The sequence below is a fragment of the Moschus berezovskii genome, chromosome 20, assembly GCF_049115385.1.
Source record: "Moschus berezovskii isolate FMDL1 chromosome 20, NW_MosBer_1.0, whole genome shotgun sequence".
NCBI classification, from domain to species: Eukaryota; Metazoa; Chordata; class Mammalia; order Artiodactyla; family Moschidae; genus Moschus; species Moschus berezovskii.
In genome coordinates this window covers 59,550,442-59,573,642 of record NC_142479.1, presented here as the reverse complement: position 1 = coordinate 59,573,642, position 23,201 = coordinate 59,550,442, and the positions used below count along the sequence as shown (strand labels likewise).

At 44.3% G+C, this 23,201-nt stretch overlaps 1 protein-coding gene across 2 annotated transcripts in view; it reads right to left on the bottom strand.

Annotated features, from left to right (window-relative positions):
- DCAF7 (DDB1 and CUL4 associated factor 7) overlaps positions 1-22,400 on the bottom strand; it is a 30,926-nt gene extending 8,526 nt beyond the window's left edge. For both annotated transcript variants that reach the window (XR_008683472.2, XM_055408178.2), the window contains exons 1-4: positions 22,039-22,400; positions 3,001-3,159; positions 2,216-2,327; positions 1,723-1,841 (exon numbers count right to left, since the gene is read on the bottom strand). Coding sequence is in view for 1 of the 2 variants with exons in the window: in XM_055408178.2 (XP_055264153.1) it covers positions 1,723-1,841; positions 2,216-2,327; positions 3,001-3,159; positions 22,039-22,176 (528 nt within the window). In the remaining variant the exon portion in view is untranslated. The remainder of the gene's footprint in view (positions 1-1,722; positions 1,842-2,215; positions 2,328-3,000; positions 3,160-22,038) is intronic.
- Between the last annotated feature and the right edge of the window lie 801 nt (positions 22,401-23,201).

Below are 23,201 nucleotides of genomic sequence, written 5' to 3'. Positions count from 1 at the left end.
AAGCAATAAGGTGCCCAAAGGCAGTACAGCCAAGCGCGTAAAGCCACTCTGACTGCTCCTTCCTCCGTGTTCCACCCACGTATTTCATGAGAAGCCAAGAGAGGGTGACAACTCCCAGACACACGCTACCCTCCTCTGCACCAACCCACCAACAGCAACGAGAACCTCCGAGCAAGTCTTAACTCCAACAGAGATGCGGAAGGAGAAAAATCAAAGGTGCTGGGAGGTATCATATTTCTCTCCAGACAACCACCCTGAGTTTCATTTCTTTGAGGCCAGGGTGCTGGTTCAGGGCCTGCTGGCTGTTAAACTCGCTGTTTCTCTTGTCCAGACAACCTCACTGCAGCCAGAGTGGCTCCTCAGCTTTACCATCATCTGTGTGAGCCATCCCCTCATTAAATCCCCTCAGGTTAAACATGCGGAGTAGTTCTAGTTTTCTGGGTTAGACCCTGACAGAGAACGACAGGCTAAGTGTCACAGAACCAAAATGCAGCAACTTGTTCCACTGGGTGCCAGAACACCCTTAGTGGTGTTCTCGGCAGGTCAAGCTCTTCCTCTGCCCCTTGGTTTATGGTGACCGAGTCAAGCAGATTTTAACAGATCTCGGCGTTGGGAGCACAGAAAGCTGAAGAACGACCTCTCACTAAGAATGATAACCTGGTCACCAACTTCTGTGGACAACCTCACAGTTCTCACCTGATGCCTAGGCATCCTTTTAATCTATACAGACATTAAGACTCCTCGTTGTGCAGGAGTTGGATAGAAAAGGAAACACTACCCACAGGAGACATCCTGTGATTTCCCTGGGAGAGGACCAGCACGTGGTGGCTCTGGGAATTAAAAGATTTATGACCATTTTACAAAATCACTCAGAAGAAGGCTCTGTAAATACAATTAGAGGTCGCTCCCTTTGGCTCTTCCAATACACATAGGAGAAACATCACCATCAAAGTTAACCTTATTCAATTCCAAATAGTATTACACATATAAGTATTAAGTGAACATGCTGCTGCTGCTGCTAAGTCACTTCAGTCGTGTCCAACTCTGTGACCCCATAGACGGAAGCCCACCAGGCTCCCCCGTCCCTGGGATTCTCCAGGCAAGAACACTGGAGTGGGTTGCCATTTCCTTCTCCAATGTGTGAAAGTGAAAAGTGAAAGTGAAGTCGCTCAGTCGTGTCCGACCCCTAGCGACCCCATGGACTGCAGCCCACCAGGCTCCTCCATCCATGGGATTTTCCAGGCAAGAGTACTGGAGTGGCTTGCCATTGCCTTCTCCGAGTGAACATACTAGAAATTCATAAAACAAGTTCACAAAAGAGTTAATCAATTAGTTTTGTCTGCCAGGAAATTTCCCCTCTTTTTGCCTTCCTGCTCCCAAAAAAGTAAATATATTTCAAGGTAAGTGTTACTCTAAAATTATAAGATTATTTTTTAATCACATCAGGTCCAAGGCTGCCTCGAAGAGATTCTGTTATTAAAAACCAGCAATCTTTGGCACAAAAAGAAAAACAACAGGCTACAGAATAAGTTGTTTATATGAGTCAAAGAAAATGCACTCACGTCATACTGTTTTCCACTGTTTTGACATATTACTGTTTTCAATTTAGATGAGAAGACATCAGCATTATATAATGATCTTCCACATCACTTGCAAAAAAAGAAGACAACGGCCTGACCTCACACTAAGGCAGAGAAAGCACCTGCAGAGCAGCATCAGTACCTCTTTGTCATGGGCGATGAGCTGGGTCTTCACGTGGCCAGACACGAGATTCACTCGCCCCAACACCTGCCCGGTCTCCAGCCCCCAGATGGTACACGTTGTGTCAATGCTAGAGGTACCTGCAAACAACCAGTCAGTCAGCGGCTGACAGGGCTGAGGTCCCACACCAGCCTCTCTCCTTGTGCCTGTTCATCTGTTGAGCCCAGGGGACATGCTGCAAGCACTTCCTGAATACAGGGAGGGAACCAGGAGAACCCAAGCGTCATGTACTCAATCCTCACCCCAGGGCCTTAGCCTCTGCCTGGAGAGATGAGACTTGCACATGTGGGAAGCTCGACTCCATGGGAGGAATTAATAACCACATTCCTTATTTAGCCTCTTTCCCACTCAGCCCCGTTTTAGGAAGCTGCGCGTACCTCAAGGCCCAGTGTGACAGCTGAGAACACGTATCTCTGCTTCTTCACACCAGGATACCCCCTCCCTGGCTCCTTACCTAAAAGATAAGGATCCACCTCATTCCAGTCAAAGGAAGTCAGAGGAGCACAGAAATCCGAGTTCTTGTTATTGTTCAGCAAACATTCCAACCTGGTCTCTGTTTCACCAACCTGAAGAAACAATAGTTTTTACAAACTCAGCCAGTCTCAGCGTCACAAAAAATCTTCCAAGCGTCTTTTAGATGATATCTTAGTAAAGACATGTGAAGACAGTTTTATCATGAAGAATAATACAACCCAGAGGAATGACTTGAATGCTACTTCTTTGCAAGCTTTCTCCTCCACCCAGCTGTTTTCCAAATTTTCACCCCCAAATCCTTCTAAGACAAGAGGTCTTCTCATCCTGCCCAAATCAGTGTCTGTACCCGCCTGGCCGGGTGCTACACCTCCAGCTACAGGAGAGGCTGCGGTGACAGCTCAGCTGACAGGAGGCGAGGCCCACCGTCCACTCCCACACTGCAACAGAACCAGTGGCCTGGGATTTGGTTCAATGTACTCAAAAATATCCTGGCTGTGAGCAGAGTAAGAGGCCGCTGGTGTACCCACCCCAACAGAAGGCTCTCGTCCTTCTATCCTGTTCACTGAGCCCTGAGTTTCCAGGGCTGACTGAGCCAGACTTCAAGGAATCTGGGCCAGACTGACCAGGACATCTGCTGAGTCCAACAAGCTCAGTCCACACCCGCTACCACTTGCTTCTCCTGGCTGCAGTGACCCGGCCTCCAGCCCTGGCCTGCTCTCGGTGAGTCCACAGCTGCCACCCGAGGCCAGTCAAGCACCCACTCACCCTCCACACGCGGAGATAGTCGCCGCTCGTCGCCAGCAGATCTGGATACACGCCTTTCGTGTCAGGGATCCACATGAGCTTGGTGGTGGGGTACGGGTGGTCGAAGGTGTTCCGGCAGATAAACTCGGAACTCTCTTCATCTAAACCCACAAGCTGAACCTGTAACACCAGAAAATGGAGCCATGTAAACTTGGTTTCTCAGTTACCAAGTACCCCAGAGCCCATCAGCAGTCCTAACACTGTACCACCCCCTTCACTGCAGAGTCAAGAACCACTGGGCGGGTGGGCATCTAGTCCAGCCGACCCGCTGCTCAGATGAGGAAACCCAGCCTCAGAGGGGCCGAGGCACACTAAAGACTGCAGGGCTAGTAAGGGGCAGAGACCAAATTTGAAGACAGGCTTCCTGAATCCAACTCTCTGCACTCTTGATTCAACCACAGAGCTGCCATTATCTGCCCAACTGCTTACATTTTTTCTCCTGCAACCCAAGGCCCTTGACAACGTGCAGCCATGGTTTTCATGACTTCATGACTAGAAGTGCGGTGGGTATTTAGTGCCATCCGACAAAGTAACATCTCACCTAAAATAAGGCAATCAAGGGACTTCCCTGGACATTGTCCAGTGGTTAAGAATCCACCTGGCAATGCAGGGATGCAGGTTTGATTCCTGGTCCGGCTAAAAGATCCCACACGACGTGCCACAACTACTGAGCCTCAGGTCTCAACTAGAGAGAACCCCCCATGCCGCAACGAAAAGATCCCGCGTGCCGCAACCAAGACCCAGCATGGACAAAAGTAAGCAAATATTTTTAAAAGGGCAATCATACACGAACTGCCTCCTCCTCTAACCACCCCTGCCTTTGCCCCCATTGGCTAGCAACATGTTTACACAGAACAGTGTGCCAAATGAGCATCTGAGAACCCAAACCATTGTAATGGGCAAAAAAGGGGGTGCTGTTGATGAGAAAGTCCCACCTGGTTCTGACTACCTTTTCTTTGAGTCAGTTCTGGACCAATATTAACTTCCAAACTTTGCTGTCAAACTTGATCTGGCCCAGTTGGAAATGCCACTTGCTATCCATTTGTTCATGAACTTCCACCTGGTGGAAGATGGAACGGACTGGTAGGGAAGGTAAACAAGAGGGATAAGCGCTAACCATACAGAAGAAAAACAGAATTCCTTCCACTCTTGTCTTTCTGACTTTTGTCTCAAGATACCAGTATCTTCCTTTTTGTTTTTAAATGATATCATTTAGGTTCAATTGCATACAATAAAATTTACTCACTTTAAGTGTACACTTCCATGAGCTGGTATGTATACATTTGCAAATGTATAGAGCTGTATAACCTCCCATAACAATTAAGATATAAAATATTTTGGGAATTTCCTGGCAGTTTAGTGGTTGGAACTCTGAGCTTTCACTGCTGAGGGCCTGGGTTCGATCCTTGACTAGAAAACTAGGATCTCACAAGCCATGCAGCAGGGCCAAAAAAAAAAAAAAACAGAAAAACACAGAATATTTCCATCCTCCCCAAAAGTTTTCCTGGGGTCCTCTGCAGTCAGTCTGCACCCTGTGAGCCACACTGGCTATGGTTCTGCCTATTCTGTAACATCACATAGATGGATTCGTGGTGCTGAGTCTTTTGGGTCTGGCTACCTTCTGCAGGATGCTCTTGAGATTCAGCCATGTTTTTATCACTGAATAATACTGCAGTATATGGATTTTGTTTATCCACATTTATCCATTTACCAGATGATGAACTCTTGGGTTACTTGCAGTTTAAGGCCATTAGAAATACTGCTGCTTTGAACATTTATGTGTAAAAAAAAAATTTTTAATGCTCTTTTGGCCCCACTATGTGGCATGCGGGAATTCTGTTTCCCAACCAGGGATTGAACCTGTGCGCCCTGCACTGAGGCACACAGTCTTAACCCCTGGACTGCCAGCCATTGCCCTGTTTTTGTTTTATTGACAAGCCTTCCTTTTTCTTGGTTAAACAACTAAGAGTGAAATTCTGGGGTCATATTGTAAGCATATGTTTAACTCTATTTTGAAAAAATAATAAATAGCCAGTGTCTAAATTGGCAGTGTCATTTTGTATTCTCACTAACAATGTATGACTTTCACATAAATTTGTCAGCCTTGGTATTGCCAGCTTTTTAAAAGTCATTCTAATAGGCATGAAGTAATATTTTAATTTGCATTGATCTAATAACTAGCCAAGAGGAGCTACCCCACGCCTGAGGTCAGGGGCGGCGGCCAAGAGGAGCTACCCCACATCCGAGATAAGGAGAAGTGGCTACGCTTTACTGGAGCAGCCGTGAAGAGAGACCCCACGTCCAAGGTAAGTGAAACCCGGTCCAAGGTAAGAGAAACCCAGGTAAGACGGTAGGCACTGAGAGAGGGGATCAGAGGGCAGACAGACTGAAACTACAATCACAGACAACGAGCCAATCTGATCACATGGACCACAGCCTTGTCTGACTCAATGAAACTAAGCCATGCCGTGTGGGGCCACCCAAGACAGATGGGTCATGGTGGAGAGGTCTGACAGAATGTGGAACACTGGAGAAGGGAATGGCAAACCACTTCAGTATTCTTGCCTTGAGAACCCCATGAACAGTATGAAAAGGCAAAAAGATAGGACACTGAAAAATGAACTCCCCAGGTCGGTCGGTGTCCAATATGCTACTGGAGATCAGTGGAGAAATTACTCCAGAAAGAATGAAGGGATGGAGCCAAAGCAAAAACAACACCCAGTTGTGAATGGGACTGGTGATAGAAGCAAGGTCTGATGCTGTAAAGAGAAATATTGCATAGGAACCTGGAATGTCAGGTCCATGAATCAAGGCAAATTGGAAGTGGTCAAACAGGAGATGACAAAAGTGAACATCGACATTCTAGCAATCAGTGAACTAAGATGGACTGGAATGAGTGAATTTAACTCAGATGACCATTTTATCTACTACTGTGGGCAGGAATCCCTTAGAAGAAATGGAGTAGCCATCCTGGTCAACAAAAAAGTCCGAAATGCAGTACTTGGATACAATCTCAAAAACAACAGAATGATCTCTGTTCGTTTCCAAGGCAAACCATTTAAATATCACGGTAATCCAAGTCTATGCCCCAACCAGTAATGCTGAAGAAGCTGAAGTTGAACAGTTCTATGAAGACTTACAAGACCTTCTAGAACTAACACCCAAAAAAGATGTCCTTTTCCTTATAGGGGACTAGAATGCAAAAGTAGGAAGTCAAGAAACACCTGTAGTAACAGGCAAATTTGGCCTTGGAGTACAGATTGAAGCAGAGCAAAAGCTAATAGAGTTCTGCCAAGAGAATGCACTGCTCATAGCAAATACCCTCTTCCAACAACACAAGCGAAGACTCTACACATGAACATCACCAGATGGTCGACACCAAAATTATATTCCTTGCAGCCAAAGATGGAGAAGCTCTAAACAGTCAGCAAAAACAAGACCGGGAGCTGACTGTGGCTCAGATCATGAACTCCTCATTGCCAAATTCAGACTTAAATTGAAGAAAGTGGAGAAAACCACTAGACCATTCGGGTATGACCTTAATCAAATCCCTTATGATTATACAGTGGAAGTGAGAAACAGATTTAAGGGACTAGATCTGATAGATATACTGCCTGATGAACTCTGGACGGAGGTTCGTGACACTGTACAGGAGACAGTAATCAAGACCATCCCCAAGAAAAAGAAATGCAAAAAAGCAAAATGGCTGTTCGAGGAGGCCTTACAAATAGCTATGAAAAGAAGGGAAGTGAAAAGCAAAGGAGAAAAGGAAAGATATACCCATTTGAATGCAGAGTTCCAAAGAATAGCAAGGAGAGATAAGAAAGCCTTCCTCAGCGATCAATGCAAAGAAATGGAGGAAAACAACAGAATGAGAAAGACTAGAGATCTCTTCATGAAAATTAGAGATTCCAAGGGAACATTTCATGCAAAGATGGGCTCAATAAAGGACAGAAATGGTAGGGACCTAATAGAAGCAGAAGATATTAAGAAGAGGTGGCAAGAATACACAGAAGAACTGTACAAAAGATCTTCACAACCCAGATAATCACGATGGTGTGATCACTCACCTAGAGCCAGACATCCTGGAATGTGAAGTCAAGTGGGCCTTAGGAAGCATCACTACGAACAAAGCTGGTGGAGGTGATGGAATTTCAGTTGAACTATTTCAAATCCTGAAAGATGATGCTGTGAAAGTGCTGCACTCAATATGCCAGCAAATTTGGAAAACTCAGCAGTGGCCACAGAACTGGAAAAGGTCAGTTTTCATTCCAATCCCAAAGAAAGGCAATGCCAAAGAATGCTCAAACTACTGCACAATTGCACTCATCTCACACGCTAGTAAAGTCATGCTCAAAATTCTCCAAGCCAGGCTTCAGAATATGTGAACCATGAACTTCCAGATGTTCAAGATGGTTTTAGAAAAGGCAGAGGAACCAGAGATCAAATTGCCAACATCTGCTGGATCATCAAAAAAGCAAAAGAGTTCCAGAAAAACATCTATTTCTGCTTTATTGACTATGCCAAAGCCTTTGAATATGTGGATCACAACAAACTGTGGCAAATTCTGAAACAGATGGGAATACTAGACCACCTGACCTGCCTCTTGAGAAACCTGTATGCAGGTCAGGAAACAACAGTTAGAACTGGACATGGAACGACAGACTGGTTCCAAATAGGAAAAGGAGTACGTCAAGGCTATATATTGTCACCCTGCTTATTTAACTTATATGCAGAGTACATCATGAGAAACAGTGGGCTGGAGGAAACACAAGCTGGAATCAAGACTGCCGGGAGAAATATCAATAACCTCAGATATGCAGATAACACCACCCTTATGGCAGAAAGGGAAGAACTAAAGAGCCTCTTGATGAAAGTGAAAGAGGAGAGTGAAAAAGTTGGCTTAAAGTTCAACATTCAGAAAACAAAGATCATGGCAACTGGTCCCATCACTTCATGGCAAATAGATGGGCAAACAGTGGACACAGTGTCTGATTATATTTTAGGGGGGCTTCAAAATCACTGTGGATGGTGACAGCAGCCATGAAATTAAAAGACGCTTGCTCCTTGGAAGGAAAGTTATGACCAACCTAGACAGAATATTAAAAAGCAGAGACGTTACTTTGCCAACTGAGGTCCGTCTAATCAAGGCTATGGTTTTTCCAGTAGTCATGTATGGATGTGAGAGTTGCACTATAAAGAAAGCTGAGCGCCGAAGAATTGATGCTTCTGAACTGTGGTGTTGGAGAAGACTCTTGAGGGTGCCTTGGACTGCAAGGAGATCCAACCAGTCCATCCTAAAGGAGATAAGTCCTGGGTGTTCATTGGAAGGACTGATGCTGAAGCTGAAACTCCAATACTGTGGCCACCTGATGTGAAGAGCTGACTCATTTGAAAAGACCCTGATGCTGGGAAAGATTGAGGGCAGGAGGAGAAGGGGACAACAGAGGATGAGATGGTTGGATGGCATCACTGACTCGATGGACATGGGTTTGGGTGGACTCTGGGAGTTGGTGATGGACAGGGAGGCCTGGCGTGCTGCGGTTCATGGGGTCGCAAAGAGTCAGACACGACTGAGCAACTGAACTGAACAACTAATGATACTGAGATCTTTTCATGTACTTGTTTGCCATGCACATTTATTCTCTCTTTTCAAATTTTCTGTCCTTTCAAAAAAACATTTTTTTTTTTTGGCCCTGCCACATGCAGGATCTTATTACCCTGGCCAGGGATCAAACTTGTGCCATCTGTACTGGAAACTCAGGGTCTTAACCACTGGACCACCAGGAAGTCCCCTCCAAAACTTTGTAATTTTAGATTCACAGAAAAACTGGGCAGAAAGTAGAGTTCTCATATACATTCAAGTTCACTCTTTGTGTTGTACAACTTCTAGTTTTGACAAATGTAAAATGACATGTAGCCACACTGTACAGTATCATATAGAATAGTTTCTTTCACTTCATTTTTTACTAGGTTGTTTTGTTTACTGAGCTTGGGGAGTTCTTCGTATGGTCTGGATACAAGTCCCTGGTTTTATATTTTGCAATTATCTTCTCATAGTCTATGGCTGTTCCATCATTTTCTTTCAGTGTTTATTGAAGAATAGAAATGTTAAATTTTGACATTAGTTTATCATTTCTCTTCTTTTACAGGTCATGCTAGTGTCTAAGAAATTTTTGCCCAACTCCTGCTCATAAAAATTATTCCTGTGTTTTCTTCTTCCTTTATCCTGTGAATTACCTTGGTCTCCTTGTTGAGAATCCACTGCCCTTATATTTAAGTATCTATCTCTGGACTCAATTCAGTCCCACTGATGTATATGCCTGCCCACTGACCAGGACCACAGCATCTTGGCCACACACCAGCTTCCTAGTGAAGCCCTGAAATCAGACAGTGTCAGTTCTCCAATTTTGCAGTTCTTTTTCAAAACAGCCGTTCTACATGTCTGCTTTTCTGTGTAAATTTTAGAAGTAGCTTGTAAAATACTATGCATATATATATATAAAAAGTCGAGATTCTGATTGGGATTGTGTTGAATCTATAATCAGTTTTGAAAAACTACTGTCTTAACAGTATTGGGTCTTCTAACTCACAAACAGAATCTATTCTCCACTTGTTTAGGTTTTCTTTAATTTCTCTTACCAAAGTTTTGAAGTATTCAATATACAAGTCTTCCATTTCTTTTATTAACTTTATTCCTAAGCATTTTTATATTCTTATAAATGGAATGGCTTTTAAAATTAAATTTCCAATTGCTTATTGCTACTCCATGAAAATACTACTGATATTTGCCTATTAATCTTGGGTCCTGTAACTCTGCCAAATTAGTTATCAGTTTTAGTAGTTTTGTAGATTCCTAAGCATATTTCTATGTATATTGATAGATCAAGCCATCCATGTCTGACTTTTAAAAATCTATATGACAACTAACACTAAATATTCATTTTTATAGAGTACCTACAGACTTCCAAAAGTCATATAATGTGCCAGGGAAGATAATGTATGAAGACGTAAAAGGAGAAGAAAACCCACTGCCGGAAAACACAACCCTGCCAAGGTTGTCTTAGGACAATACACGTGATGTCACAGGTAATATACGATTAGCTGCTTATTCACAGCACAGATATAAACAGACGCTTAGAGGAAATAGTAATAATTCAGAGCAGGCAAGTGAGGAGAAGCTGGGATCTGAGCAGTCTACAAAGCTCTGTGGAACAGTTCTGAGGAGGCAGAGAAACGGAAGACAACACTGGCAGATGGGGCAAAGGAACTAACTGAGTGACCCACTGGGGCCGGGGGGCAGCAAGAGGAACCACCTGACACAGCCGTGCTGAGGACGCTAGGAGACACGCCCTGAGCGGGCTGGGGAGCCCTGAGGGCCAACTGAGGGCAGGGGTGGGCTCTCCCTAGTGCAAGTGCCTGAAAGGCCAGACTATCAGGCCATGGAGGTATGAGTATGGGGCCTGGCAATGCCGGGCAGGACTGACCAGATCCAGGAAGAGGCTGGAGGTGGGGAGCTCAGCCCAGAGACCCACAGGGGAACAGGTGGGCAAGTTAAAGGCCTATGGTGACTGGCAGTGAGAATGGCAAGGGATAACCAGAGATGGAAGCAAGAGTGAATTTAGCAGAATGAACAGTTCTTAAAGGAATTAAAAAGCTGACATTGTAACCTTTGCAGAGAACAAAACATAAAGGATGATGGGACAGGGAAAACTGGCATCAGCCTTGGTGGGGGAGGGAGCTCTAAAATTTAGCTTTAGAGGAGAAGCTAAATTTTGCGGCTCATTGGGCAGAATAAAGAACAAGCCTCTCATGCAGATTCTGAGCCAGATACTGCATTCAAGTATTTATTCAAATATTTACCAAGTGACTGTCAGGTGCCAGGCCCTGTTCTAACTGTGGCACAAAAGGGAAAAAACCTCTCTCTTAAGCATGCAGGTAATACTGTAAGGCTAAATTAGAAGAGAAAAATGCTACTTCTAAAAGGTGCTTTTCAAGCCACTGGAGATTTCTCTGCAAACCTCAAAATATCAGGTCCTGGGAACATGTACCACTTAGGATCCACTTACCCAGCTGTTCAAGGCTTTGACCAGCCTACCTGATCTTCACTCTCACGGATCCAGTCAGTGCTTCCCATTCCTCCCTCTCCTTACACTGCCCTCATGCTCTAAGACCCTCATACGTCCTCCTCTCGATCCAAGTCTGCCCAGTATTAATAAAGTGCAGGGGCGTCAGGCTTTCAGGGCTCCCTATTCACCACTTGCTGGCCATGGAACCTTGGACATGTTACTTAACTTTGCCAAACCTATTTCCATGTAAAGTGAGGATATTCCCATTACCCATACCTCACAGAGTTGTATGTAACACCTTTCGTATGTAAGCTGCTCAGCATGGTGCCTTCTTCAGTGTATGAGCTTTTAATATAATTACATCTCACCGCCTTCATAAATCATCTGCAGTCTTCCTAACACAGTGGTCTCTCAGGCGTGCTCACTCAGTCCTGTCTGACTCTCTTGCAACCCCATGGACTGTAGTCTGCCAGGCTCCTCTGTCCATAGGGTTTCCCAGGCAAGAATGCTAGAGTGGGTTGCCATTTCCTCCTCCAGGGGATCTTCCTGACCCAGGGATCGAACCCACATATCCTGCATCTCCTGCCTGGCAGCCAGATTCTTTACCACTGAGCCACCTGCGAAGCCCTTGGTACTCATCTATTCCATCCGTTTGATGACTCATCCCACACTGCCTCATGAAAGCCCTTACATGACTGTCTTATACTATTTCACTTAGTAAATGACTGTCTTACACTATTTCACTTAGTAAATGCCATAAAAACAGGGCCTATGTCTGACTCCTGCTTGTACTGCCAATAGCAATGCTTTCCAAATCTGGTGATCAGATTTACTTAAGAGTGCTTTACAAGGCCGGGCTCCCCACCGCTAGCCAAGATTCTGATTCAATAAGTGTCAACTGGGGCCTGTGAGTCTAGATTCTTAAGAACCTCCCCAGTGATCTGACTCACCTAGGTTTGACAACCTCTGCACAACTGTCCCTAAGCCAGGGAAGAAGTCAGGAAATGGTTGGGATTTAATGTTTCCTGATCTTCCCAGAGACTTCATGTGTTTGCACAGACTCGTGTTTCATCCACAGCCTAACTTGTTTCAGCTCCTCTGCTCCGCGTTGCCAACTACGCACTGACAGGAATAATAATTTGCTTTCACTGTTATTCAGTCAGCTCCTACCAATGGTCATGTTTTGCAAATATTTTTCCTTGGCCTATCATTAAAAACTTAATGGAAGAGACTGTTCAGTTCATATAATACAGAGTGACACAGTGAAGTCTCCATTAACTTCACCCTCAATTCTACTTACTCTCAACCCAGTCTGACATGAACTACTTTCCAAATGATTCTCTCTGCATCTGTATATGTGTGTATATGGTGGGTTAAAACAACCACGCACAGATAGGCCTGGACCATAAAATACACTCCGCGAGTTGCTCTTAACACCATATTGGGAGATCTCCTGTCAGTACAAATAGTTCTGCCTCATTCTTCCACAGCCAGCTGTGGTGAGCACACCATCATTTAACTATTCATAGCTCCTGTGGTTATAGCCCACTGTTTTGCTATTATAAACAATACTTTGTACACTATGTGCAAATGCTGCCATTGGAACAGACTGCTAGAAGTGTAACTGTTGCATCTCATTTCAGATATTAATACCACAGAAACTACAAGATAACAAATGTGTTTACACTTTCATTTAGCAGTGTACGAGTGCCAATTTCCCCATATCTTTGAAAACACTGAAAATAATCTTTAACGCTTTGCTACTCTGATAGATGAAAAATGGCATTTTACTACTGAAACTGAGCATACTTGTTTATTACTTTTACTTCTGAGGAACATTTTTAATATTCGAGTGCTTATAATGGTCCAAGTATAGGCAATATGCTTAAGGCGTCACATTCCTCATTTAATCCTCTCAACAAATCCGTAAATCCGTAAGGTAGGTGCTATTATCCTCTCTACTTTCATTAAGACACTGAGTAAAAGAGATGTTGAGCATCTTGCCCAGGATCACGAAGGTGATCACTTCCCTATACTTCAGCAATACTAGAAGAAGAAACTTAATTTTTATAGATGTGAAAAGGAGAAAAAACATCACAGGGTCATTTCCCTTAACTACCTGAGGTTGAGTATCTTTTCCTATTTAATGATCACTTGCATTTTCTCTACTATGTACTGGCTATTTATATGCTTTGTTCATTTTGCTATCACAGTAAGCAAATTAGCTCCTACCAGCTGTCAGGTTTTGAAAGTATCTTTCCTTGGCCTACCATCTGTCTTTTGATTTTTTTCCACATCTTTTCACAAAAAATGTTTTATCTGTATGTACAACTGACTCATGAACAACACAAGGCGGGGGGTGGTTAATCTGTGTATATTTTAGTATCTAAGTCCTATGCATCCTTGGATTCAACCAACCATGGGCCTTGTATAGTTCTTATCATTGAAATATGTCCATTTATGTGGACCTGTGCAGCTCAAACCTGCACTGTTCAAGGGTCAACTGTACTATAACCTGTCCATCTTTGCCTTAGTTGACCCTGGATTTAATGACGGGCTTAAAGTCTGCCTTCTCCTCTTCTCCCCACTGCCCCAGAACAAGTTTCCTACTCAGTTTTTTTCTACTATGTTTGTGGGACTTTTCTTTACATTTAAATACTTGATCTAGAATTGATTTTCATGTATGACATGTGGTGTTGAACTGTGGTGTTGGACAAGACTCTTGAGAGTCCCTTGAGCAAGGAGACCAAACCAGTCAATCCTAAAGGAAATCAACCCTGAATATTCATTGGAAGAACTGATGCTGAAATTGAAGCTCCAATACTTTGGCCACCTGATGTGAAGAGCCAACTCATTAGAAAAGACCCTAATGCTGGGAAAGACTGAAGGCAGGAGGAGAAGGGGACGACAGAGGACAAGATGACTGAATGGCATCACTGACCCAATGGACATGAGTTTGAGCAAGCTCCAGGAGATGGTGAAGGACAGAGAAGCCCGGCGTGCTGCAGTCCACAGGGTTGCAAAGTTCACAACTGAACAATGACAACAAATATGACATGTAATAGAGGACTCTAAATTGTTCTGCCAGGTAGACAGCTAATTATGCCATGTGTGCTAACTTGCTTCTGTCATTTCCCACTCTGTGCGACCCCATGGACCGTAGCCCGCCAGGCCCCTCCGACCACGGGATTCTCCAGGAAAGAATAGAGTGGGTTGCCATGCCCTCCTCCAGGGGATCTTCCCAACTCAGGGATCAAACCAGAGTCTCTTACATCTCCTGCATTGGCAGCCAGGATCTTTACCACCAGTGCCACCTGGGAAGCCAATTACGCCACAGAATGTATTAATTTTTTCCTCAGTGAATTTTATCACTAACTACTTTTCTATAGATACTTAAATTTGCTTTGGAACATTCGGTGTGACTGCATCAACTGTATGTGGTATTTATTGGCTATATCAGTTGCAACATGTTTACTCTGATCTGCTAAGGCAAGTGTTCCTCTGTTTCCAAAACATTCTTTTTTGTTCCCCCCAATCTTTTTTTTTTTTTTTTGACATCAGTACCTAGTCAAGACTCTGGAGACAGACTACTCCAGCTCTGGCCCTGCTATTACCTTCCATGTTGCTTTGGGGAGTTACTTAGCATATCTGGGCCTGAAATTCTTCAACATCCCATAAGTTTGAGGTTTTTTAAAAAAAATATTTATTATTTGACTGTGCTGGGTCTTAGTTGTGGCATGTGGGATCTGGTTCCCTGATCAGGAATCAAACTGGGCCCCCTGCATTAGGAGGGCGGAGTCTTAACCACTGGACCACCAGGGAAATCCCATCCCATACGTTTTGGTATGTATTATCTTTTACCAATCAGCTGATTTCTCTTAACTTAAAAAATGTTTTCTTAATACATGGTCAATTTTTATAAATTATCTATTTAAAAAGTATATTCCTTTCCCCATATAATCATATACTCGTAAGTAATGACAGTGACAGATTTGTACAAACTGCTCCAGGCCTTCTGTCGTCAACTGTGGCTAGCCTAATTTCTCCTTCTCCCCTCACAAATGAAGAGATCAGTTTGCCTGGATGTCTAAAAGATTCTTTCTTCACCCTTAAAATGTAGATATTTTCCTAAGAAAGTTTTCAGTGCCAAGTGTTCTGTGTCCATTTTTCTTGAGATATACAGTTGGAAGGCATTACTTCATACCTTTATTCTATAGTCTAACTACATATTTGAGATTTTGTGCTTCATTTCTTTGGTCTTCTTCAGAAACACCAATTATACCGAAGTTAGGTATTCTTTATTTTCTGCATCTATTATAGTCTTCCTAATTGTTCATTTCCACTTCATTTTCTCAACCTGTCTTCCCTAATCTTCACTGTTTTCAGTAGTTTGTATTCGTTTTTATTCTCTTTCCAGTGTGGCTTTTAGTTCTGTGGTAATTTTTGTTTTCTCTGCCACTGTTTTCCTGGACTCTATCTGCTGGTGGTTCCACTCTCTCCTGTCACCATGTCTCATTTCACCTGATCTCCTGTACCTCTGCTTGGAGTTCTCTAAGTTCTCTGAATTCATGGCGGGAGGACTGGCCATCAATGTTCAATTAAGGTGAAAACAGTTTCTAGTGTGGATACTTTACCTTACTTGTGTTTCCCATTTTTTCCTCTTTCTTATAGTATCTCGCTGTTTCCTTTTGAATGAGGCAAGTTCCTTCTAGATGATCTCAAGGAAGTTCTTATGGGAAAGAGGCCAGGACTCTGTTCCAAGTTAGCATAAACACATGAACTTTCTGCATCTTCCCAGGCAACAGAGATGAGCAACTGCCATGCTGCTCACAATTCAGTCTCTTCCAACCTGCCTGAGCCAGTGCTCTTAGAGACGACGGCATGTCTCTGTCTCCTTGTGCAGCTAAGCTCTCCTCTTACCCAAGGCTGTCAAGGGGGGAGCTGGAGAAGCTCCTGCTGCCAGCCACGCACCCTCTTCCACTGCCCCAAACCAAGGAGCATTGATGTTGCCCATCAAAATCCTATTCTGGAGAACTGTGCTCTTCTGAGTTTGAATCCTGTCTTGGCCTCTTCCTGTACCATACCCATCTGATCTTCACTACACTCCCTTATTGTGGGAGCATAACCAAAAAGCACAATCATCCTGTCAACATTTCGGTTATTACCCCTCTGCCCTTTCTTTCCTCCAGTCTTCTCTGTCCTCCTGCTAAACTTCTCCTAGCTTCCACACCCACTACCCTTCTGCAACTATTTGCTTCACAACACTTTACCCCAGCATGTGAAACAAATGCCCTTAAAAATAAACCCTGTGAAACAAGATCATTTTTACTTGTTTTTAAACTGTGGAGATTACTATGTCAGATATCTCCTAAGAACCAGGTATAAAACATTATGTATTTATTCCTCGGAGGCATGACCATGTCTTCACTTTCAATTACTTTCATGAATAACAACATAAATTACTACTTACATTACTCATACCTTATATTTTTAAAAAATTTAAAAAGTTGCTGTGTCTATCTTGATGGAGGAAACTGTGTATTCCTCTTTAATTACATACAGAGTTAGTACTAGAACACAAAGGTGAATGCGTGTGTGTGTGTGTGTGTGTTTAGTTTAAAAAAAAAGTGATCTAAATCAATAATACCACCTCTCATCAGTGGCACATTTCCCCACAATTGTTAGTACAACCAAAATCAGCTAAAGGCAAAATTCTGACAATAAACCAGCTTTTCTTGCTCTTTTCCGTTTGTCCTCCCTTCAAGCCTGTACCTGACTGATTATTGTTGATCAATGTCTGCAGAGAGGTTCTGCCTTGGCACAGCACCTCTTCTGCTCCTGACTCTGAGTCTAACCAGTGAGCTCTGGCCCCACAGCCTCAGGCGGGACAGACTACCTACAGAACACAGATTCACTCCTTGTTCACATCACAGCATCTGTAGGAAGTCTGTGTGAGGCAGGTCAGGGCAGAAAGCAATAAAGCAGCAGCAGTTTTATCTAGTGGTCTCATGGAGGAATCAGTGCTCTCACTGTCTAGAAAAAAGAAAGGAGGAAATTAAAACCAGAGAGTTTGATATTTTAAATTCTCCTGCTGGCTTGTGTGTTTTAGCATCACAAGCATCAGTCTTGCCAGAGAAGGATGGAGCACTGCAAAATTCTAAGTAGCTATCAAAAACACTTATGTGTACCAAAACACTTTCTCTTTATTGCTGCCAATTTCACATCTGCTAAAAAGGATACAGAAGGTTACCAAGTATCATCACTGTGCCTGAAACACAATACATACTTATGGAATTAATGAACAAATGAATGGGAATCCTGAAAGGCTGCCAGAAATACTGAGAAATGAAAACTTGTATGCCAGGGTCAAAATCATTATGTGTCAAGTAAAGTAACTCAGCATTAAAGATATCATAGGGATCAACACAGGCTGACAAGGCAAGCACTCATCCCATGTGAATTTGAAGCACACGGTAGTCTTACTCAGATTCACTTACTGATAGTCTTCAAAAAGCAGGAGGAATACCTACGGGGTTCTCCTCAGAATCTCAAAAATGATTTCTAGATGCTATATATTAAAGCACAAATGGTCAGCTAGTTACTATTAGTGCAAAATAAATCCCAATCACACTGCCAGTTCTAGTCAAAATCAACCCTGAAATATATAACTAAGTGGAATAGAAGCCCAGGAACTGTTAGTCATCTTTCTCCATAAAACAAGGGAAATACCACTTGTCTAAAGACCACAGATACTGTCAAGACTCAGGAGAAATGCCAGAGTTCTTCCAGCAGTCACTTGTCTAAGCCAGGTAGAAGAGAAAATGGGCTTCAGCTAGCACATTATGGTACTCTGTGTCCAACAAGAAGCTTCCAGACCACAAAATAGGTTTGGTTCAAAGGAACCAAGGGATCTGTTTCCCCCAGGTCTTTAAAAGTCAAAGAATGAACACAATGACCTTTCGTTGTACCTTTCTGACCTAAGGTCCTGATTTCTCTCTGGAAAATACAGAAGTCAAATTTACCGAACACTCATATAATTCTCCTAGATGATATTTCAGTTAGAGGTACAGTAGTGATGTGATCGCTATGTGCCAGGCAGAGTTCCTAAACCCATCACATTTAAAACTCTTTTCATCTTCCTCACTACCTTCATTTTACAGATGAGAAAACTGAGGCACAGGCTTTCACTTGGCGAAGGTCATGCAAAACTGGGAAGCGGCAAGACTGAGATCTCAACCCAAGCCCCTTCAAAGAGGCTATCTGGTGATTGAACTTTTCATGGGATGGAAGAGCAGAATCAATATTTAGGCACATGCAGATACAAAAAATGATTCCCGCCTCTGGTCAGGAAATGGAAAGATAACTCCAGGGAAATGGTCTTGCAGCGCCACCTGGACCACCTGTGTCTGAATCACCTGGGTGTCTTTTAAGTTCAGGAGTGAAGCCCAGGAAGGTACAAGTCCCTCAGAGGAGTCACACATACTCTGAACTTTAGAAAACCATTCTCCAACACCAGTGCTGCTCTGTCCCCCAGCAGAGACCACACACACACACACACAAAGAACATAAAACATAATCATCAATAATGGGACTCTTTAATCCAGATGTAGATGACAGAATTTAGTTACCCTGCAGCCAATTCCCAAATTTATTCAGGTGATGGAACACCTAAAAGTCAAGTTGTCCTTGAAACACCAACAGATTTAATTCTATCAAACAACAAATAATTTTACTACAGGAAAGTATGATGACATTAACACAAAAATTTTTTTAAATTATGATCATGTTTTCTTAGTGTCTCAGAGTAGAAAAAAAAAAGACCCTTTCTCGGCTTTTTTATCGATGTTAATTTGCTGAGTCAATTTATTTTGTCCTCTACTGGCAATCACTATTGACAGCAAACAGGAATCAACAGTCTGAGAATTTCAACCAATAATTTTTAAGCTCCTCTAAAATATCAAGTCTGGCACCTCCATGGCCAGGTTTTTCCAAAACTGAGCCTGATAATCACTGTGTGGTAGCTAGATTTACTGCCCACCAGCCCCGAGGAACAGGGTTTCTTACCCTGAGGTCCATGAACTTGAGCTGAAGAATCACACTCACATTTTCACAAACTTTGAGCTGAAATTTACCATTTCGTTCCATTATAAATGGAGGCAGCTACTCAACATGGCATTAATATCTGTGATTATTGCTTTGTTTTCATATCACACCACAGCGAACATCCTGAAATGCTGTTAATTCAAAATTAATGGATGATGTCATCTAATGAGTTAATTTTAAAGTACATAGAAGGGAAAGGCTCCCACTCCAGTATTCTGGCCTGGAGAATGCCATGGACTGTATAGTCCATGGGGTCGCAAAGAGTCAGACACAACTGAGTGACTTTCACTTTCACCACTTTTTAAAAAGTATTTTTAATAATTATAGCTCAATATAATGGTTTCCTTTGTAACCCTATGTATTTCATGCATTTGAAAACATAATTATGAACAGACGTCTGTGGGCTTCAAAGTGCCAAAGGTGTCCATCACACATACACACACACACACGTTAAGAACGTTAACCTAGATAAGTGGGGACACAAACACAGAAGGCAAGATGCTGCATTGCCTACACTGTGCAAGTGAGTTAAGACGGAGGTAACTGCTTACCTGTTACTCCTTGGATTAGCAGTTCGCATCTCCCTAAGACTGCACTGCCTGTGTGCCTGGCACAAAGAAGGAGCTCCATACAGTTACTAAATGGAAGGATAAACTTTGGGGTGCAGTTCCTGCAACCTAGGTTTGACATCAATTACTCCACTGATTCCACAGCAGCCTAACAGTGTAGCTCAGTTTCTCCCCTCTTGGAAATGGGGCTACTAGATTGCGAGGCCACTCTCACCTTCTGAGATGGCCCACACTCTGTCTGTGGAGTGTGTTTCTCTCTAAATAAATCCACTTCTTACCTTTCACTTTGTCTCTCATGAATTCTTTGTCTCTCACTGAACTCTTCCTGAGATAAGACATCCAGAACCTGGGGCTCAATACTGAAACCCCACCAGGTGGATGAAGCTGCCTGTATGCCCTCACAAGCATGCAGAGCCCAGAGCAGCTGGAACCAGAAGGCTGATGATGCCGACTCCCACTTACCTCACCACCCACCAATCACGACACATCGGAAGAATGCCCACGAGCTGATCACCCTTTCTTTGAACCAGGTCTATAAAACTTCTCATTGCTCCCTCCAGGTTAGAACACAGTTATGAGGGCATTAGCCCACTGTGGCCCCCTTTGCCTTGACAAAGCAATAAAGATATTCTTTTCTAGTTCGCTCCCCTCCCCGCCCCTCAAAATATGACCCTGCAAGAACTTGCAAGGCAAAAAAATCTGTGTGAAAGACTCAAGCCCTTTGAAAGATACGTTTTACTTTTTTTTTCTTCCCAATATATATTGTTAAAACAACAGTTCTATTCCACTTCACACATCAGTACCTCGAATTCTATTCCCCACTCTGCTATGCACTACCCCGCCATTAGGAAGAAAGAGGCACCCGAGAAAAGAAAAGAAAGCTATGTCTTTTAAAGCTAAGTCTTGTCAGGACTCTCTGTTTTCTGTGGGCAATGGATGGGCCCCAAGATCAGTGCATATTCCCTGGGATTTGTTTGTAAATTATGTATATATGATGTCTGGGAAATGAGAGTCCATTGCTTTCATCAATTTCTTAAAGGGGATTCCAGAAAGGTTAAGACTTAACTCCAGAGAAACAGATGCGCTCCTGAAAATCTGTAAACAAAGTTACAATGTTCAAATGTTTTTTACAGGACCTTTATAAAGTCTAAAAAATAACTTGCCTGCAACAAACTGTGGGTGAGAAATAAAACTGACCTGTGCAGTGCCCCACTGCCAGTCAGTGGACTAGACAGGGCATCCAACACTAGAGTACCTGCCTTTCTTCCCTGCACCATGCCTGTAACCATCCACATAGGCTATTCTTCCTAAGTCACAGTGTTCATGGTGTCAAGCAGGTGTACAGGCTTTAAACACCGCTAAGCACGGCTCTCAGTCGCTCTGATTACAATCAATCACCACGTTTACTCTAATACAAAATTGAAGAGATCTAAAGAGCAAAGGAAAGAAAATTCTTCTCACTAACTTATTCAACAACTTTCAAAAACAAATTTATACTGCACTACCAGCTTAAAGTTTCCTCCTAGTACCTTCTATGAAGTATTCTCAAATTCCGGATGTCCAGAAAGACTTACTACTCAAGGCTACATATTTGTATTAGCAAGAAAGATGCCAAGAAAAGATACAGCAAGTTAACATCCTTCTCTATTTGGAAAACAAGGGCGGGATCACTGGTCAAGATTTCCAAAAGGAGATCGCGGTGAAAAGGAGGGACACGAGGCCGCACAGCGATGGTAATCCCGACAAATCCATCAATAATAGTACCTGCGGGTGAGTGTAGGGGGCGGGAAAGCCTGCGCAATAACCAGGCCTAACAGAAATCTAGTGTGGCCAGGAGTGAATGACCATCGTAAGCGCATTTTCTTCACAGCCATCATTCCCTCATCCTTCTTCTGCCCCCTAATTGAAGCAGTGCAGCAGGAGGGGAGCGGATACTAGTGATAAATGGCATAGCTCTGGGGTGTAAACTTGGGTTTGAGACCTGTTTCCGTCACGAAATAACTGACCCGGGGAAGCTGCAACACGGTGCCTCAGTTTACCCATCAGTAAAATGGGGTAACTACACTCCTGACTACCCAGGAATGTTTCAAGGATTAAATGCGATAAAGAGAGCGAAACTCTCTGCACAGGACCCGACACAGAGGAACCGCTCCGTGGCGCTAAGGCAAGTCCGCAGGAGGGTGCTGGGGCCGGCCCAGAAAGGGCGCTCCCGGGGCCCGCTCCCCGCCAGCCGGGTTCCGAGCCCCTGCCCGGCCCACCTTGTTGTTGTACTCCTCCACGAAGCTGCCCAGCGCCAGGCGAAAGCGCTTGTCGGGCCGCACGCTCCAGTTCATGGCGTAGACGGTCCAGGGCGCTTCATACTTGTAGATCTCCTTCCGTTTGCCGTGCAGTGACATGGTGGAGGCGAAGGGGCCGCGGTGAGGACCGGGACAGGAGCGGGCTGTTGCGAGCCGGGCGCAAATCGGGCAGGGAGCCTGGCCTGGGACCCAGGGGTCCGAGGGGAGGCGGGGCGGGGGCGGGCAGGGACGGCCTAGCCCGGAAGCGGGGCGGTGGCAACAGACAACGACTGCCGGGCCCGACCCCCAGTTTCAAACCAGCTTTGGCTCGGACAACCACCTTCCGTTTGAGACACTGCCCCGCCCACTCGGAACGGAAGCCACGCGACCCCCGCAGCGCCGCTGGCCGTTGGCTGTCTGACACGTCCTTTCGAACGGCTCCTTCCCCTCATTGGCTATTGTGCCCTTAGCTTTTGAAATCCCCTTGCTATTGGCCTAAGTGTTTGTCATTCCAGCTACTTGCCCTGCCCAACTCCGGAGGCGGGGCAGGCGCTTACACAATCCCAAAGATCATTGGCTGACAAAGATGTCAGTCAGAGAGATAACGGCGCAGTGCGGGTGCATGGGGGCGTGGATGGCCAAGTGGCTGGCGAGCCCGGCAGCAGGGCTCCGAGTTCTAGGCCAAGTGTCTGAGAGTGAGACCTCTTGTGTGACCTGCTCTCATTTCCCCACTGCAGCTGCTATTTGCAGCGGCTACTCCACGCTGTCGAGTGAAAATGAAAATTCTACCTTACCGGAGGACCTGCTGTTATTTCAGGGCTCTGAGCTCGGTGGCCTGGCTGCCTGGCCTGTGCCTGAACGGGAACCTCTTTAATTTCCCCGCTCGTGCCAACGTCGCAGTTAAGCCATAATGTTGTTCCCCAGCCCCCCCAAGGGCAGGCCGCGAACACACCGTTTTCACATGGACACACCGATGTGTACTCGGGTCCAGGCCCAGCTACAGTCCGGCTTTCGTGCGCTCTCCTTGTCATCGTAAAAATGCTCGGAATTCTAGGGTCGGTCCTCAGCAGGCGGCAGCCACACCAGCGTGGCTCTCCGTGTTTATTCCTCCCCATTTCATCCTTCCCGCTAGGGTACCAAGGCAA